This window comes from Centrocercus urophasianus, unplaced genomic scaffold, assembly GCF_019232065.1.
Source record: "Centrocercus urophasianus isolate 14NV4802_14NV808 unplaced genomic scaffold, USGS_Curo_1.0 seq_1412, whole genome shotgun sequence".
Classification (NCBI taxonomy): domain Eukaryota; kingdom Metazoa; phylum Chordata; class Aves; order Galliformes; family Phasianidae; genus Centrocercus; species Centrocercus urophasianus.
In genome coordinates, this window is record NW_024884601.1 from 39827 (window position 1) to 58454 (window position 18628).

At 57.1% G+C, this 18628-nt stretch overlaps 2 protein-coding genes and 1 long non-coding RNA gene across 3 annotated transcripts in view; 2 read left to right on the top strand and 1 right to left on the bottom strand.

Annotated features, from left to right (window-relative positions):
• Nucleotides 1-5080, top strand: part of UCKL1 (uridine-cytidine kinase 1 like 1) — a 14275-nt gene extending 9195 nt beyond the window's left edge. Inside the window, exons 9-15 of the mRNA XM_042815152.1 lie at nt 2476-2574; nt 2682-2775; nt 2926-2988; nt 3254-3376; nt 3694-3801; nt 4125-4281; nt 4712-5080. Coding sequence (XP_042671086.1) covers nt 2476-2574; nt 2682-2775; nt 2926-2988; nt 3254-3376; nt 3694-3801; nt 4125-4281; nt 4712-4788 — 721 coding nt within the window. The 3' untranslated portion in view covers nt 4789-5080. The remainder of the gene's footprint in view (nt 1-2475; nt 2575-2681; nt 2776-2925; nt 2989-3253; nt 3377-3693; nt 3802-4124; nt 4282-4711) is intronic.
• A 3598-nt stretch (nt 5081-8678) lies between these two features.
• LOC122158472 lies at nt 8679-11937 on the bottom strand. Its single transcript, XR_006168238.1, has 3 exons — nt 11744-11937; nt 11040-11236; nt 8679-9789 (listed from the first exon to the last, which is right to left on the bottom strand). It is a non-coding gene; the product is annotated as an uncharacterized LOC122158472 (long non-coding RNA).
• Nucleotides 11938-13808: 1871 nt separating this feature from the next.
• LOC122158471 (corticoliberin-like) lies at nt 13809-14699 on the top strand. Its single transcript, XM_042815170.1, has 2 exons — nt 13809-13830; nt 14268-14699. The coding sequence occupies exon 2, from the start codon at nt 14306-14308 to the stop codon at nt 14627-14629; it is 324 nt and encodes a 107-aa protein (XP_042671104.1). The 5' UTR covers nt 13809-13830; nt 14268-14305; the 3' UTR covers nt 14630-14699.
• The last annotated feature ends 3929 nt before the right edge of the window (nt 14700-18628 follow it).

Genomic DNA, 18628 nt, shown 5'->3' on the forward strand with positions numbered 1-18628 from the left:
GGGGGGGCCTTGGAGGTCCTCAAGGTCTTCCCAACTGCTGGTGATGCTCAGCTCAGGGCTGGGTTTCTCCCACTGTTCCCATTGCTCTGGGCTTTACGGTGTCACCGAGGCTGCAGGAGGTGGGCACCGCTGTGTGCACACTGGGTGGAGGTTGTGCAGGCTTCAGCTCCTGCACATGCTTTGGGATTGTGGGGCTCTGGAGCCATCAGGGAGCCCTGCAATGTGGTGCTGAATGGGACGCAGTGTCCCTGGGTGACAGACGGGGCTCAGCATGGAGCTGAACTGGTGCATTGGGGAGCAGAGGTGACACGGTTTGGTCACCCCGGAAGGGGCTTTGGAGTCTGTGTGCAGGCGGCCATTCTCGGGCAGCTCCAAGAACCACCGATCCACTGGGACTTTTTTTTCCCCCCTTTGACTAATGCCAGTGCTTTTTCCTTTATTTCATGTCCTGTTTGTCCCTCTCCCCTAAAACTCTGGTGTCTCCCGTCTTGTCTCCCCGAATGTCCCTCCCACCTGGTGACCAGAGGAAGCTACGCTGGGATATGTGAGGAGACCTCCACTGCTGGCAGCGTTCGGGGTGTGACACTAACAGCATGGCTGGGGCCAGGGCCGTGCAGCGTGAGCGTGCTACTAACCTGGGCTGCACACAGGGTCCTGCTTCTCTGGGGCTTCACGGGTCAAAATAGGATGGGAGGGACCCAAAAGTCTCTTTCTTCATCCCTGAAAGTGATGATGCTGAACAGCATCCCAAAGAAGCAGGGCTGCATCCTGCACCCAGCCCTGCGCGGGGGTTGCAGGAAGTGCAGAAGGTGCAGTGAGGAGCTGCTGACAGAGTTCCCCGAGGGTTGCTGACAGCTCGAGATGCAGGGGAGGTGTTCTGGGGCTGCTGCAGGAGGTGGGAGCAGGTGCTGGGTCTCGGGGCACATGGAGCTGCCCTCCTGCATGGGGTGGCGGTGACGGGGGAAGAGGTTGCAAATTCAGGGACGTGCCTCAATGCCCAGGGCTGCTCTGGGTTTTGGGACAGCAGTTTGGGATGAGAGAGCACACAGGCTCTGCACTGGGAGCAGGCACCCGCATCTGCCAAAAGCAGGGCTCAGTGCCTTGTGCAATGGCTCACGCCACGTGGGTCAGCGTCCCCAGGGCCAGAGGGGTCAGACAGGGCTGTGGGTGGTGTCTGTGTCCCCAGGACCCGTCCCCAGGCTGGGGTTGGTGGCAGGAAGGAGGGGACAGAGCCACGCGGTGCTGCTGCGGTGCGGTCGTGGTGTGGGCATAGCTCTGAGAGCAGCTAACCTGAGTTCTGGTGACTAACGGAGTGAGCTGGGCTGGTGCTGGGCACTGGGGGCCTGCTGGCCAGAAGGAGCCCTGACGTACCCCCAGGCCTTGGGAATGTCCCATTTGGCCTCGGTTGGCCAACCTGATCGAGCTGCAGGCGTCCCTGTTCATTGCAGGGGAGTTGGATCAGATGGCCATTAAGGGTCCCTTCCAACTCAGACCATTCTGTAATTCCATGGTGGCTGGAGGCCTCACGCCATCGCGCCCTGCCCTCCTCCGTTCCTACCCAGTCATCTTTCTCTTCCTCTCTGCTCATGTGCCTGTTTGTGTGTGCAATTAACGCAGGTTTCTGCTTGGTTTGAAATCTTACTCATCTGCTGCTTCCGTCTGTTGGCTCCCTTCTCCCCCTCCCCACCATCTCCCTGCCCAGCTGTGGCCATGGCACATTTGTGGTCTGATGCGTGGCTTTGTGACCCCAGCCCTCCTCCCAGACGAAGGCACTTGCCCATCCTGCCCAGCCCCATGGAAGCCAAAGAGATGTGACCTTCATCTCGTTACTGCCGCTCTCAAGCAGAGAGGTGACTAATGGGGCCCCATTGTGCGCTTCCCCATGAACGGTGTTCCCTTGATCCAAGAATAGCTCCCAACCCTATTAGTTATGTGGAGATGACTCACACAAAGCCAGCCCCGTCCAGAGGCAAAGTCTTGAAGCTGTTCCCAATTTGGCATCAGCTGCGACCAGCCCTGAATGGGCCGGATGTGCTCAGAAGCAGCCTCACTGCAGCCCGCCACTGCAGCACTGCCCTGGGGGAACTGGGGATGGCGTCACAGTGCTGAGCTCCTGCCCCACACCCAGCTCTTGTCCTGTGGGGCAGAGACTGCTGTGATGGCCCTTCCTCACCAGCTGAGTGGGGGTCCCACCGCCAGGTCCTCTTCCTGGAGTTCTCCATGGAAACTCTCAGCTACAGTGGGTCAGCCATGGCTCAGTGACCCAGCATGGAGGGCACGTCCTGGGGCTGCACCGACCGCCCCTTCCCTGCCTTTTCAGAAGGTCCTGGGCAGGGCTGGCTGCTCATTGGGCTTGGCCACATGGCTTTGGGTTGCGTTGAGAGCTGACATCTGGGAGAATGGCTCCGGCCGTGTGCTGTGCCCCAGCTTTCAGGCACCTCCCCGGAGCCCTCCTGATCCTGTCTTTGGTTTCAGGGCCGCCCTGGCCTCTGCCCATCAGTACCACCCCCTTCCGCAGACCCTCAGCGTGCTGAAGAGCACCCCTCAGGTGCGGGGCATGCATACCATCATCAGGTAATGGTGTGGCACCGCGGGCCCTGGAGCGTAGAGGTGGCTTGGCTGGGTGGGCTAGGCTGGCCTCAGGTTCCTGAGTCCCCAGAGTTCTGCTCTTTGCCTTTCAGAAACAAGGAGACCAGCAGGGACGAGTTCATTTTCTACTCCAAGAGGCTGATGCGGTTGCTGATTGAGCACGCGCTCTCGTTTCTCCCTTTCCAGGTGGGTTCAGGGCTGCACCTGGTGATGAGGTTTTGTCCCATTTCAGCTTCCACAGGTTGGTCAGCTTTCCTGACCATCCCCTGCCTGGCTCCCTGGCAGCAGGGCTCACTGAAAGCCACTGTGGTGATGCTTCTCATGGGGTTTTTGCAGAGTTGCACTGTTCAGACACCCCAGGGACAGGACTACGAAGGGAGGACATACAGTGGGAAGCAAGTAAGTGGGAGCAAAAGCTGTTGTTTTCAAACCTCTTGGTGGGGCTTCACTAAAAGCCCTCCACATGCAGGGAAGAACACCACAGGCATCTTGGGGTTCCCACCAAGCCTGAGTTTGGTACCTTGTATCAATGGGGCAAAGATGCCACCGGTGTGCAGCACAACCCTGTGCTGGGCGGGATGCACTTTGGGGTTGTCCTTTGGAGGTTCCCAGTGTTGAAACCCAATGCTGTGTGCCCCCATCTGCCCGAGTGCTCTCACTGCAGATCACCGGGGTGTCCATCCTGCGGGCAGGTGAGACCATGGAGCCGGCACTGCGAGCTGTCTGCAAGGACGTCCGCATCGGGACCATCCTCATTCAGACCAACTGCAACACGGGCGAGCCGGAGGTACGGCGTCTCCTGCACATGGGCAGGCATGTGGGGTTGGCTTGGGTGTGGTGTGAGTGCTTGGGAAGGGCTTTAAAAGCTTCTGAAGTGGGTTTCGCCAGTAAATATGTGCACGCAGGGCTGGTTTGGTGTCTGCACCGGCGCCTGGCCCCAGGCTAACAGCTCAGATTGCGGTGATGGGAACGTGGAAAGATCCTTCCCTCCTCCTAAAGATGAGCTGGAGTTGCTTTGTTGCCTGCATTCTGTACGAGGACAGACCGCTGTGCAGTGCCCTGAGCCTGCGGCCCCTGAGCTGACCCCTCTCTCCCCCTGCCCAGCTCCACTACCTGCGGCTGCCAAAGGACATCAGTGAGGACCACGTCATCCTGATGGACTGCACGGTCTCCACAGGAGCTGCAGCCATGATGGCCGTGCGGGTGCTGCTGGTATGGAGGGTATCGGGTGTGTGGGGACCAGAGGGGGGTTTTGCCCCAGGCAGTGTACAAAAGCCCTGCTGGGGGCCTTGCATTAACATTGAGCCTTCCAAAGGGGGGTGTTGAGAGTCGCAGCAAGACCTGGAGTGTCTCCAAGGCGTTGACAGAGCCCTTCCTAGGATAGTAACAGCTTAGGTTTAGGTGGTTCATTGGTCTTACACCCACCAAACCCTACACCCAGGGACAAAAAGTGGTTCCAGGAAGGTCCTCAAGTGCTCCGAGTGCCAGACTATGGACCGTAACACAGCTCATCCCACACTCTGCCATTCCTGCAGGATCATGACGTCCCAGAAGACAAGATCTTCCTCCTCTCCCTGCTGATGGCAGAGATGGGTGTCCACTCAGTTGCCTACGCCTTCCCCCGGGTGAAGATCATCACCACAGCTGTAGACAAGAAAGTGAACGACCTCTTCCGGATCATCCCTGGCATTGGTGAGTACTTGAGGAGGAACGTTTGGTGTTTCTGGCCCGCTCAGCAGATGAGGTGAAGCCCTGGTTGTCAGCAGCTCAGCCTTGTTTTAGTCTGCCCTTGTTTTACTGAGGAACCCTTTGCCTCTCCCGGTAGAGAAGCTGGGCTGGGGCAGCTCTGTGCCTCATTCCCTGAGCTGCTGCCTGAAGGAAGCTTGTCCTCAACAAGCTCACTGCGTCCTTCCGTCCTCACCTCTGCTGTGCCAGGAACCACCCCTGCCACGGCAATGCTAAAACAGTCCCCAGTGTGCTAAAACAGCCTCCGGGCTGCTCCAGTTCTGCCGCTACACAAGCGCCAGCACCGTGCAAGCTGTCAGATAAACCTGGTTTTGTTTCCTCGCCTGCTGGGCCAGTCCAAGCTCTCCAGAGCTTTCTCTCTCCCTTCTCCTCCTAGGGAACTTCGGTGATCGGTACTTTGGGACGGATGCTCCTCCTGACTGGAGCGACGATGAGGATGCTCTCAGCACTTAGCTGGGTGGGAGATGCCACCAGCGCCAGGCAGCTTCGCACCGCACCTTAACCCCTCCTGTCCATTGCAGAGATTTCTCCTTTCTCCTCACCAAGCATATATTTTTTTCAAATCTTTCATCAGAGATCTAGGGCATATTTTTTCAAACACAGATCTTAGTGTGACTTTGTGGACAGCCGCGTGTCCCAGCATAGAGTGGAGTTAATTTATTTTAATTTAACTATTTGCCTATATAACTTATTGGAGATATTTTATAAAGAAAAGTAATAAATTTTTTTCTCTGGTTTTCTTGAACGGAGCCACTGCTTGTCATGGCCTTGTGCTGCCCCAAAGGAATCACAGGGTCATTATGGTTGGAAAAGACCTCTGACATCCCCAAGTCCAACCCCAGCTCACTCACTGCACACTGCCCACGACCCTCAGTGCCAATCTCCGCAGCTCTGGGACGCCTCCAGGCTCAGTGACCCCACCACCCCCTGTGCAGCTGTGCCACTGCATCACTGCTTTTTTGGAGAACAAATTGTTCCTAATATCCCACCTGAGTCATAACCCATTGGGATTGCCCTGCTCACTCTGAGCCCCCTGGGAGCTCCTGAGGGCAGAGAGGTGTTGTCACCTTCCTGCAAGGCAGGGTAACCCCTCCCCACCCCCCCCACCGACCCAGCTCTCCCTGCTGAACCTCATCAGGAGGAAAACCCACCACTCTTCCCCAGCTCCCTCCTCCTGCAGCCTCACGCTAGGGATGCAGTACTTCAATCCAGATCCCGCTGTATCCCTCCTTCCTGCAAGGAAGCTGAAGTTCAGCTTGGATCCTGCTGCACTCGAGGTCAAAAAGCACCAACTCTTCTTCCAGTTCTGCAGCCGGACTGAAGCACATCTCAGCACAGCCTGCTCTTGCTGCATCAGAGCTGTTGGAGGTGCAGGCCTGCAGGAAGCTGCCAGCGGCCAGAGAAACCTCAGTGGGAGGGAGAAAGCAGTCAGAGGAGGCTGTGCTGAGCACAGAGCGTTTTCCCTTTCCTGCACGATGCAAAGTACCGATGCCACATCCTTGTGCTGGCAGTAAACGGGCCGAGACGAGCCCACCCTGCACTGGGCAGCCCTGGATGGGAGAAGAAGAGGAGACGCTGTGCTCGGCCGCTGCCAAAACGGAGCCTCTGGGTGACAGCTTGGTGCGCGCTCGGCAGTGAGGAGCCCGAAATAACTGCCATTGCTCTGCAGCGCGTTGAGTAAACCTGCACTGCGTTTAAAAGAAAGCAGCTGCCCGAGTTCCTGCAAGCGCCCGGTGAAAGCACGACGCCCTCAGCTTGAAAGCCACGCTCCCAGCCAGCGCCGGCGCTTGATTAGTGCCTCTAAAAATAACTCCTCGCGTAGGTGGAAGGAGAGCTCATAAGCACAAACACAGGAGAGGCAGACGTGGGGCTTCGGGCTGGGGCAGCGTGCGGCCGGGAGCTGAGCATCACCGGGCATCGCCTGCTCCCAGAGTGCTGCCTACATACAGCCCAGCTCAGCCCCATGGAGGAATGCCCACCAGCCTGCACGTGTACGGCTCCTGCAGACCTCCTGAGCCCGATCTGCTCTCAGAGTCCACCCAAAGGGTGAAGGGCCCGCTGGGGAGCAATGCACTCCTTCCCTACTCAGCATCCTTCATTCCAACCCATGCACCCCGTTCCCTGGAGGCCTCATAGACGTGGCAGTTCCTGCTCCCTCAGAACAGCCCCCAGCAGGCAGCGTGTAGGGGACAGCCGTGGGGCTGCGAGAAGTGTGGGTGCAGCAGGGCTGTGAACTGCCACAGCAGCAAAGGGCGTCCGTCATCCGTGATCCCCTGCAAGCCTGATGGGCGCCACGACAGCTGTAGGACCCTCCATCACAGGAGTGGAGAACAACCTCGGGGAGAAGGGGGAGGCACCGCATCTCGTTTTGCAGCACGTCCAGGCTGCTGAGTGCCACCTACGCACCCATAGCCCCAGCACCCACAGCGCCAGCCCCCATAGCGCCAGCCCCCATAGTGCCAGCACCCATAGCCCCAGCCCCCATAGCTGCAGCACCCATAGCGCCAGCACCCATAGCCCTGGCACCCACAGCCCTGGCACCCATAGCCCCAGCCCCCATAGCTGCAGCACCCATAGCGCCAGCACCCATAGTGCCAGCACCCATAGCCCTAGCATCCAAAGCCCCAGCACCCACAACGCCAGCCCCCATAGCCCCAGCACCCATAGCCCTGGCACCATGGCAGCACAGCAGGGCACGGCGCAGCCCCATGGCTGCCATGTTGAGGGCCAAACACTCATAGCTGCCCCACAGGCACGGCCCAGGGCAACCGCAACAACCAGAGCTGCTGGAGACCTCTGCACTCTGGGTAGCTCCAGCTTTAACTGCACCACGACCATTTCCCTTTGCACGTCTGCATTTGTGCTCAGCAGACCAGTTTCCCCCACCAGACGCACATTTTCCCTTAGCAGATCCACGTTTTCCCCCACCAGACCCCTGTTTTCCCTCAGCACACCGCACACCAAATCCTCACATGTGGCCACCACAGTGCTGAATTCTACCTGCGGAACATGGCGCCTTTCCTCCTCCCCCTGCCCCACTGGCAGCAGAACTGTTAGATTTAGCAGCACGTGCCACAGCGGGTGGCCTTGGCCCATCCCTGCTGCCATCACCCCTGCCGCCGGCCAGCTGCAGGATGTGGTGCTACCTTGGGAGCCACCATCTTGGGAGCCGCCATCTTGGGAGGCCGCCATCTTGGGAGGCCGCCATCTCCCTCTCCCCACTCCGCCATTGCCATCACTTCAAGCTCAACTTTCTTCTGCGTGTGACAACTGCTGGTGGCAAACACACCACCTCGGAAACACCGTGTGGGTGGTGGGCGGCTCCTCCCCACCTCTGCCTTTCAGGCCGCCCGATGTGGCAGCCATGATGGCCGCTCGTGGGGCCAGGCGATGAAAACAAGAACGAAGCAACACTTTTTTTGGACAAGATATTTTTGCAGGTGCTCCTCGAGCTCTGATGGGCGAGAGGCAGCCTTAGTGTTAACCAGCGTGGCCACAGCCCTGCAGCACAGGGGATGCTCGGCAGAACAGCACCTTCAGAGCCCAATGGCCTCCATCGGATGCCCAGCGGTACCAAATAATGAGGAAAATAATCTCCATTTCTCTCAGTTCAACACTCAGACAACTCCATGCTCTCGGCTCTGCTACGTGCCGTTCGAAACGGCCAACGAACTGCGTTGCTGTCATACAATATTGGTGTATTGCCACCTCTTGCAGCCCCCAGCAGCGCCCCCCACCTCCAGCCCCCCCACAGCCCAGGGGCTTCCTGCCCTGCCTCAGGAGCAGCCCAAACCACAAACCCTGACCGACAGCAGAGCCTCTTCGGCACCATCCTCCCAGCACTGCAAATAGAACAGAGTGGGGAAAAAGAAAAGAAAAAGAAGAAAAAGAAAAAAACAACCTGAGAACAATATCTGCTTGACCATCAAAGAGCGAACGCACTCATTTCGAGGCAGAAGCGCCCGCGAGGAGAGCGTTTGGGTCGTGTTTTCTCTTTCTGCAGCAGATGGCCCTGGGTTTTTCTAAGAGATGAAACGTTTTGCTGCTGCCAGCCCCGGGCTGAGGCCCCTCCAGCACTGCCCGTTGGTGGGGCTCTCTCGGGTCAGAACAAACCACTCATTTCCCTTTCCAGCTCTCTGCCCATTGATTTCCCATCCGTGCAGAAAGAGGGCTTCGATTTGGGCATTTCTCCACCACTCATTCCAAAACTGAACAACTCATCGTGGGGGTTCCCATCTGACCTCAAGATCCAGCAGCACAGCAGAGCTCCAGTCAGGAACAGTTCTGTCCAATTGCCAAAAAAGAACCAAAAAAACAAAGCCTCAGTTTTTGTGTATTGCAAACAAGGACATTGGCAGCACACGGCCTGCAGCAGGGCTTGCATTGAAAGCATTCCTCTGCTCAAAGTGGTTTTTCGGCATCACAATGGCAGTGGAAAATGGGGTGCATGTGAGCACGGCAATCAGACAACGCATCTGAGACACTGTGCACACATGTGTTTACCTGTGATCAACACAAAGAGTGACTGGAAACTTCTCCAGTGACACCTTGCATTGAGCTCACAGCCCTCTGTCCTGTCTGCTCACCGCAGAGAAATTTATAACAAGCAAAGACACTTAAAATACATATACATACATACATACATATATTGCAAAAAACAGACAAAGAAATGCAAATTTTCCCCCCACTGTCCCCAATACTGAATAATTGCAAGAAGAGAAAGCGTGGTGGACAGCATCCACAATACAAGCCCTGAGCATTTGGGATCTCGCAGAGCTGCACCCTGGGGAGGTTCTCCCTGTTTTGTACGCCTTCAGCAGCGCCACAGCTTCCCAGTTCAGAGCGGGGTTCCCCCACCGGGCTGCAACCAGGAGCCTTGGATCTGCAGGGCACATGGCACCGCAGCCAAAATGTTGGGCATCAAAACGAGGAGAAAATGTTGAATCTGCAGTGTTCGTCCTCTGCTTCCCACCAACAGAAAGAAAACAAACTCAAACCAAATAAAAACCATGCAGATGCTCCACTCTGTCCGTTCCTTTCTTGTGCAAACAGTACAGGAAAGGAGGGCTGAGCAGCACCAGCAGGTCCCTACAGCAACCGTGTGGTTCCTGGGCAGCTCCAACACAAAGGAGAAAAAAACCCAAAGCCCCTGAAAAGTGAGACCTGGGGGTCAGGGCACGTGGGGAAGGAGCAGGGCACAGCTCGGGTGGGAGAGCAAGGGAGGAACTCTGCCTGGGGCAGAGCTGGGTGCAGCAGGATGGTCGCTGCCCATTGCAGAGGCAGCAGGATAAAGCCATGTGTCCCCAGTGCGGACGCAGAGCTGTGGCCTCGCAGGAGGAGCACAGTGCTTCACATCTGGGGACATTCCAGCATTGTCACAGCAGGTTTTCAACTCTTCCTTTTGTTTTCCATCCGCAGACTGTATGTTCTATGGCCAACATGGCTCTTCTTGGCCTGCCAAGGGGAAACCAGGAACAGCAGTAGATCGGATACCTTCCAGATCTGACAGCTGAAGGCTAAGAGGAGCAGGAGCCGTGCTGCACTCTGCTGCTGGCCTCGCTGGAGGATCTGACATGAGGTGGATGGATGAGGCTGACGGGGCCAACCACTGCCTCCATTCAGAGGGGCAGCAATTAGGAAACACAGCTTTTGGTGGCGGGGTTGGAAATAAGGGTCTTTCACTTACTGTGCCCCCAGGGCCGGGGGAAGAGGCACCCAGAGCATCCCTCCATCCCCCCCAGCTCCCCAGCGCAGCCGCTTTCGGGTGACTCAAGCGGTGTCGCACTGCATTGGGTTGGGTGGTTTTTTTTGTTGGTTTTTTTTTGTATTTTTTTTCACTTCTCTTTGCCGCCCTGCGTCTGTCCAGCGTGTAATGGAAATTTTACCACAGCCGCTCGCGATGCACAAACAGGAAGCCAGCAGAAAGTGTGGCAATTCGCTGTAGCCCGGCTTGACTCCTCCGAGCCACGAGGACAGGGAGGGCCATAAAAGCGGCGCGGGCGCAGCGGGCAGAGGGATGGAGCTGGAGCTGCAGGTGAGAGGTAAGGCAGCACTCCCCACTGCACAGCTGATCTCCCCCTCCTCTTAGAAGCTCTCCCCGCCTCTTTCTGCTGGGCTCCTTCTTGCAGAAGGGCAGGCTGGAAGGGCTCTGCTGCTCCTTCTTTGCTCTGCCCAACCTTCCCCCCATCCCAGCCTTGCTGCTACAGATTCCGTTTGGTTTCTCCTTCCCTGCGAAGCCTCAAAGTCCTAGAAGCTTGATCATGGATTTGAATTAGAGTAAACTGAGAGGATAAAGCTGTGGCTCTGCAGTCCCCTTCATTCCTGCCTGAAAGGTTTCTCTTCTATTGACCCCATTGCTCCACTGGAACAGCCTAGCTCTCATGCCTGGGGACGCACCTGGCTCTGTCCATGCCAGAGCACAGCAGATAGGACCCAAATGGAGCAAGAAATCCAGAAGGGATTGAAACCGATCGCTTATTCCTTGGTGCCTTTTCTGACAGCTTCCTGGGCCTGAACGGGCTTTGCATTAAGATTGACGGTGCTCAACTTGAAAAAGCCTTCCCTTTGATTATGCAGTTAATTGTCGAAGTTTTAATTTTCCTCCCTCCACGCATAAGGCAAATCACTCTGCCATGAGAGCCGCCTCCCCAGAGAAGCGATTTTAAGCACCCCATAGCATTAGGAAACTGAACTCCACCCGTTACCTGATGCAAATCTTGCAGGGCATCTCTGCAGATTTTGGGTGAGAGATTTTGGGCGAGCCTTGCAGAAGCGCTCTGATGCTCCCAGGGTGCCACCATCTGCAAACGGGAGCAAAGGAAGGGAATCTGCTGCTCCATCTCTGTCCCAACATCTCAGCTCACGGCCAGATGGGTATCTGTGGGTCCAAGCTGCTCTGTGCCTATTGGGGAGATGTTGGGTCCATGCAGCATGCAGCAGCCTGGCTGTTAACCCCGCATTCTGGCTGTGCAAAGGTTTTCACCACCACTGCTTGCACGAGGAAGCATGGCGTGCATTTGGGAAGGGGCCGACCCTTCAAGAACCTCATGGTCAGGCACGGATGCAGAGAAGCTGAGGCACAGCAGAGCTGAGGGGCCACGTCTCTGCTTTCTCTTGCACAGTCCCTGCAGATGGGGGATCTGGGTGGGTGCGAGACACAGGATGCGGGGCACGGGGCGGTGGCTGCCCGAGCGAGGGGCACCTCGAGGACTGTCTAACCTGAGAATGGTGAAACATGAGGGTCAATCTCAGGTTCGTCAGCCCATGAGATGCCTTCTCCAGAGCGGGATGGGCAGCGCCGTCCCCGCAGCCCCAGGGATGCAGGGAACATTGCTGCTGAAAAATGCATGAGCGCTGGCACGGCCGTTTGTGGGGTGGGGATGGGATGGGGAAAGAACCGAGCACGTACCAGGAACACACAGAGATAAGCAGCAGCATTCTTGGAGAGAAGCTTCTGGAAGCTTGGCTGCGCTTTAGCGCCGATGCTGCCACGGTCCACAGGGCTGGGGCTCCCACCTGCGGCTCTCTGCTCACGAGCCAAGAGGCTCAGAGTGCTCCCAGAGCCTCATTAGGAGCTGCTCTGCCTCTTCCCTGCTGCGAGGCCACGGCTGCACGGCGGCACGAGGCAACAAGCGGAGCTGGGGGTGAGCCTGGCATCCCTGAAGCATCGCTCCTGAGCGGAGGAAGAGACAGAGACATCCCTGTGAGTGACAATAATGAGTCCCCAGGCGGCACATGGGGCCCTTCAGCACTGAACGTGTCAGTAATTTATGATGGAAGACGAATTTTTGTTGTTTTTTTTTTTTAATATCTTCTCTTTTAATATCTTCCTAAATAAAACAAACAAGATGCCATTACCAGTTTCGTCATCTTTCCAACAATTAAGCAACGAATCCTAAAGCGTGGGGACTGAAAGAAAAAGGGTCCAAAGCATCACCAGCCCCAGTGCTGGCCGTGGGCTGTGGCGATGGATGAACCGAGCTGAGCACCGCGGCTGTGACGGTGCAGCACTCTGTGCCTGAGCCACTCCCCATCAGCTGGGGGGCAGAGCAGCCCCAAAACACCACTGCCCGATTCCTAGGGGCTCCTGGGGGTGCTCAGTGGCCATCAGATCAGGGAGATGCTCGGCAGCAGCCCTGGGGTGGTGCTTTGAGGCGCGAAACAGCTCTGTCTGCTCCCAGCCTTGCCTTGGTGCAAGCCTGGGTGGAGAACTGAACACTGCAGCCGTTCTCAATGATTCAATAAAGATATTTAAAGAACGCACCATGCACAAAGTGAGGGGGAAGCAGATGCTCCCCTTCCCTCCAGCCTTCTGGGGGTCATTGGGAGCCCCTTTATTGCAACCTCAAAGAATCCTTTGGCCTTTTGGGTGACCTGCCGAAAGCAGCCGAGCCCTCATTTTTGGGTAGCTCTGCACAGAGCGTGACTGAAGGGGTTCTCACTGCGCGCTCAAGTTCTACTTGATGTTTTTCTTTCCTTCTCTTGAAACATTGATACCTCATACAGGAATTTTAATTTTAGAGGCAGCACTTCTGCAAGATGAAGTGATTGCTGAGCTCCAAGTGCCTGCTGATGGAAGCTCCAGCAGGGAGGGAGGAAAAGGCAAACAAATGACTCCAACCTGCAGCCAGAGGTGCGTATCTGTGTGTAGCAACAAGGCCAGGAGGAGAACATCTTTTGTGCTCTATTAAAGAAGGAATATTGCACTCCAGAAGTGTATTTAAGCTTCAGAAGTAAAGTTGTAAGCTGCTCTCACGCAGTGACTCACCCTAAGGAGTTCGCTGCCTTCACTTTGCGCATGGAAACGCCCATGAAATGCAGAGCAGATGCAGCCCATGGACTGTTTTTGGGGGGGGGGGGGAGGCTGGTACAGGTCCGTGTCCAGGAGCACAGCGTGGGAGGGGGCTCAGCTGCAGTGCTCACACCTGGCACCCATTGATCTCTTCTCCAACCCCACGTACCCCCCATGGGCACTCAGCCTTCTTCCCCTCTCCCAGTCCTATGGACCCCACAAAAAAGTGCTCACCCTTCACACCTCCATACATCCCGAACAAATTCTCTCCAACACCTCCCACCCCGCAAGCCTCCGTTTGCATCTCACCACCAACCCCTGCACCCCCGTGTCCACAGGCACCCACCAACACCCCCACGCGTTCCCATGGGCATCTCCCCACCACCACCACCCCACGTCCCCCCATCCAGGCACTCACCCCTCCACCCTCACCTACCCCCAACGTTCCCATCCGGGCACTCCTATGTGCCTCCACCATCCCCCCCCTCCCCACACGCCCCCAGGTGCCCCCTGTACACCCGCAGTCGTTCAGCACCACGGACAGCTCCCCGCCCGGTGTCACGTGAGGGGCCGCCGCCCCGCTATAGCGCGGTCACGTGGCGGGGTGGGTGGTGGGGGGGGGGGGGGGGCGCCGCCGCCCCTATATAGCGCGGAGCGGGCGGGCGGCGCGGGCAGCGGGAGCTGCAGGCGGAGCAGCGGCAGCGGTGAGCATCCCGCCAACCTCCCACCCAGCCCCGCTCCTGGGAAGGGGTCCTGAGTCCCCCTGGGGGATGTGGGGGTCCGGTTCCCGCTGGGGTTGGGGGGCGGAGGGCGGGGAGGGGCGTCCTGTGACGGGAGTGCCGTGAACGTGAAGCATGACCTACCTCTGAAACGTGAGGGTCCCGTGTCTGGGTAGTGGGGTCCCGCATGTGCTGGGGGGGGGTCCCGTCCAGTGATCACGGCTGTCCCGTTCCCGGAGGACGGGTCGCGTTAGCGGGGGTTCGGTTCCAGTTCCTGGGGAAGGATCCCGCCTGCAGGTGGGGGGCTCTCACTCTTGGGGGCGGGGGGTCCCCCCGGCGGAGCTCATCCCGTCGGGTGCCCCCTGACCGCAGCGTTGGGGGGGATGCGGGGGGTTTGGGGGCTGCGGGGACCTCTTTTACAGGTATCCGGTCCCCCAACCCCGGACCCGGAGCGGCTGCGATGAGGCTCAGGATGATTTCGGCTGCCTCCGTCCTCGTGCTGCTCTTCCTGCCTTCGGAAAGCTGCTCCCCGCTGCAGCCCCGCTGGGAGCCGGCCGCCCCGCGCCCCCCCCACGGACTGTGCCGACCGCGGGGGGCAGCGCCCGGCCCGGACCCCCCCCGAACTCCGCGTGCGCTGCAGGCTGGGAAGAGACGAGAAGGGAAACCCAACTCTCTCGACCTCACCTTCCACCTTTTGCGCGAGTTTCTCGAGATGTCCCGGGAAGAGAGACTGGCGCAGAAGGCGCTCAGCAATAAGCTGCTGCTGCAGAGTATAGGGAAGTGACGGGAGGGGTCCCGACGGACGGAGGGGACGAAGCCCGGAGCAGCGAAGCGGGGACCCCCCCCCCCCCCCCCCCCCCCCCCGGAACCCCCCCCCCCCGCGCGGTGCTCCCGCTGCTGCTGCTGCGCATTAAAGTCTCCCTCGCACCTGCCCCGCTGCGCTGCTGCCCTGCGCTGTGGCGGCGTCGCCTTTCCGTGCGGGGCGGGGGGGGGGGAAGGCTTTCCCTGGGTCCCAAAACACCCGGGCGTGCGCGGGGGGCAAAGGCGATTCCCAGGGCAGGAGTGGGGAACGGGATGGGATGGAAGCATCTCACCCTATGCTGGGGACCGAGACCACCCCAGCTCCATGGTGCCAAGTGCTCTCTCAGACCCAAATTTTGGATGCCCACATGTGCTCCAATCTCGCTTCCTAGGGCGCCACTCACCCATTCGTGCTGCAGGAACGTGAGGTGTGCGTGTGCGGGTGGGTGCCACTGCACAATCCCTGTGCGTGGGTCCAGCAGCAGAGCTTGCAAATTTCACCCAAAAAATGGAAGTGTTCCCACTGGGCGGTGCTGGGGATGGGGAAAGGGACATGGGGGGCTCAGGGGGACTGCAGTAGGCATCCATGGGACAGGGGGATCTGAAACGTGGACACACGGACCCAGCTCCAGCTGCTGAAAGGGCTGCGGGCACCACTGAGCCCCCAGCATTGCGCTCTCACTGATCTCAAAGCAGTTTCTGCCTCTTGGGGTCACAGACATGGAGAGGGGGGGATGATCCGGGGTTTGGGGCGCATCAGAATGGGGCTGAGCACCTGAACCCTGCACCAAGGTGGGGTTTTGCATGGGAACAGGTGGGATCTCTGGGAGACAACGAGGGAGGGGTGCTTGGGGATGAGGGCAGAAATGAAAAGCTCAGGTGATGAGCTGTGAGGAACACACAGGTAACAGCTCAACCCATCCTTACCGCAAAGCAGCCAAAGCAGGGCTGCATGCAGCTGTGACTGCTCTGTGCCCACTGCTCCACACTGCATGGTGTTTCCCAGCCCACGGGGTCCATGGGAGCAGCAGGCCACAGCAGGCAGCCCTGCACAGCCCAGGGGTGGTGGGAGCCCGTCCTGCAGGAGGGCTGCTGCTCAGCACCGAGGTTTGTGCTGAACAGAGCTCTGAGCATCACACACAGCTGCAATAACGCACGGCTGCGACAGCTGCCCCAAAGCCATGAGCAAAGAGGCCAAATCACAAAGGGGAAACGGTCGACCCAAAAGAACCAGAGCTCCCCGATAGAAAACAATTTTAAACGCGCTCCCAGACCCCACGCTGCTGAGCTTCTGCTCCCCTCAGCCCCCAAACAACCCCAGCACTCACCCCCAGCTGCCTTTTGGAGGCTGGGTGGGTTCACTTCCACGGGGCTGGAGGGCAGGATGGGAAGGATGCGCTGTGGGATCCTTCCCCCATTCAGCACATTGTCCAGGGGCAGAGCTGCGGTCGCCCACTTTGAAACAGGAAATAAAGAAGCGATCCTCCAGAATCGGGCTGTCGGTTAAAAAAAGAACAGCAAACACATTAAAAAAAACCCAAAACCAAACCAAACCAAAACCAGCTACAGTTGCAAACAAGGTGTTTGCAGGAAGCACTCACCCGGAATGCACCAACAGCCCTTTGCTGCAGCACGCAGCGCTGGTAGCAGGGTGAGCACACGCACAGGGTGCACACAGTGCCCCACACAGCTCTGAACTCCCATCTCAGGAGCACAGAAATATCCCAGCAAACTTCACATAGGCAACTGAGCATCCATGCAACACCTACAGAGCAGCCTTCCTCCCATGCTGTCATCAATTCAGGATCCCAGATACAGAAAAGAACAAAGCCCACACGTAATTCTGCATTGAAAACATTTATTTTACAACAGTGGTTTCAGATAACTTAGCAATCTTTATTTTAGTTTCTATCTGGACATACGATACACAAATTACCATGCTAAAACATAAAATAATTCCTTCTGCTGTAACTGCAGGTATGTACAGGAGCTCAGTAGTATCCAGTGTTACAATCCACGAGGTTCCGACAGCCACATCTACTTACATACAATTCAAAGTATGGTCCTTTAGTAACATAACAAAATATATATATGTCTTTATTATAATTGCTTCTCAGATGCATTTATACTTTGTGGGGGGTTTTTTTGCAGTTTTTTTTTTTATTTTGTATTTTTTTTTACAGTCTTTTTTCCTTCGCTTTCGGCCACTGATTCCCCCCCCCACCCCACAAAAACCCCCCAAACCCCCCCCCCCCTGCACCCAGCTGTGCCTCTGCACAGATCACCACCTAGCTTCAGTTTTATGCTGTGCAACAGCTCCAAGTCCTTCAAATCCCACCTGTGAGCACTGCAGACTGAGCCCACAGACCACGCTGCGCCAACGCTCACGTCTCCATGCACCCCAACAAAGAGGGAAGGCTGCCAGGGTGGAAGGCTGCTTTTCCCTCTCCAAGCAGGCAGCTCTCCCATTTGTACCACCTGTTTATTTATACAACAGGAGCCTTCCATCGCTTCCCCCCATCAGTCACAGATCCCATCTGGTTTTCCCTGCAGCTGAAAGGTGGAAGCACAGCTCCGGACGCACAGAACCTGTCTGTCTGTGAGAAGGACTTGGGGCCAAATTCAGTGTTTTACCATCACAGAAAAACAGCAGCAAGGCCTGGGTGCACACCTGGTGTATAAACATGTACATATGTGCATATATACATACATACACACACGATGCTGCAATCCAAAACCTACAGCACAGCTTTGTGAGCCGACTCGCGCTCTGTGAGTACGACGCGCCGACAACTGGAAGAGGAAAGAACCCGGTGCAGTGACCTCCAGAGATGGATCTCAACCGCTTTCCAAACACCCCACACACCAGCAGCACGAGCCAAAGCTCTTCCAGTGTCGCCCCTGGGTTTCAGCTCCTTCCCTACAGCAAAGCCAGAACGGTGAAGCCCGGCTCCTGTCAAGCAGGCTGGGGCTGAGGGACGTTGGCAGAGCTCAGAGGTCGCCCCGTTTGGAAGCCATCGCTGTACAGCACGGTAAGCAACTGCTACAGACCACGAGAACACACCCACATTGCTGGTGATGGGGGAAAGAGAGCAGAGAAGACAACAGCACTCAAAGAAGAATGGCCATGTTATAGAAGAGCTTCCTCTACACATGTACACATACATAAAACCACCAGAAGTCGCCAGCGTCTATCCTTGAAACAAGGAAATCCACTGCTCATGTTAACGTTGGCATCTTATTTTCAAACACAAGTTTGTCTTCCAGATGTATGGCATTTGGCTTGTGCAAACATAAAAGACAGACAGCTTCCCCAGCAGTTCCCTCTGGCACAGAACACATCCTTCTGGAATGCAAGGAGCATTTCGGTCCCAGCACTGAAGCTCTGAGCACAACGCATGGAGCAGAACAGGTCCTGCAGGACTTGGGCACTGACAACTGCTGCTGTGTCAGCTAAGGGTTACACTTCTTCCAGGGCATTATAAGCAGCTGTTGGTGTAGCAGAACACCACTAGATGATTTCCACTACAATACAGAGAAGCAGCACCAAACAAGGAAGCAAGTTAAGCTTACACCAACCTTACACTGCACACAGTGGCACTGGGGTTACGTACCAGCGCTCAGATTCTAGGATTAATGCACAGAGACAGCATCTGGAATTAAGAACACGAGGCAGGGGCTGCCCAGTGCCACCAGTCCTGAACCTCCTGTTCAACATCACGTCCAGTTGCAGTGAGTGGGGAGAACCACAGCACCGACACGTCCTAAAGGAGCCCGAAATGTCAGTGACACCAAAGGGCACCGGAGAGACCGTGGGCACCAAGTACATGAGAACAGAGCAGCTCTCCTGGAGCCCAGTGCTCTGAGACACAGCCTGAAGAAGCACACGTGGGTCCCTCTACACCACAAGACTTTAAGAATGGGACAGGAATGTATTTTCTGCCAGGCTCCCACCTGTGGACACCCCCGGGTGCATTTATAG

Coding starts and splice junctions, on each gene's coding strand:
- LOC122158471 (XM_042815170.1), top strand. CDS start 14,306: ATGAGGCTCAGGATGATTTCGGCTGCCTCCGTCCTCGTGCTGCTCTTC.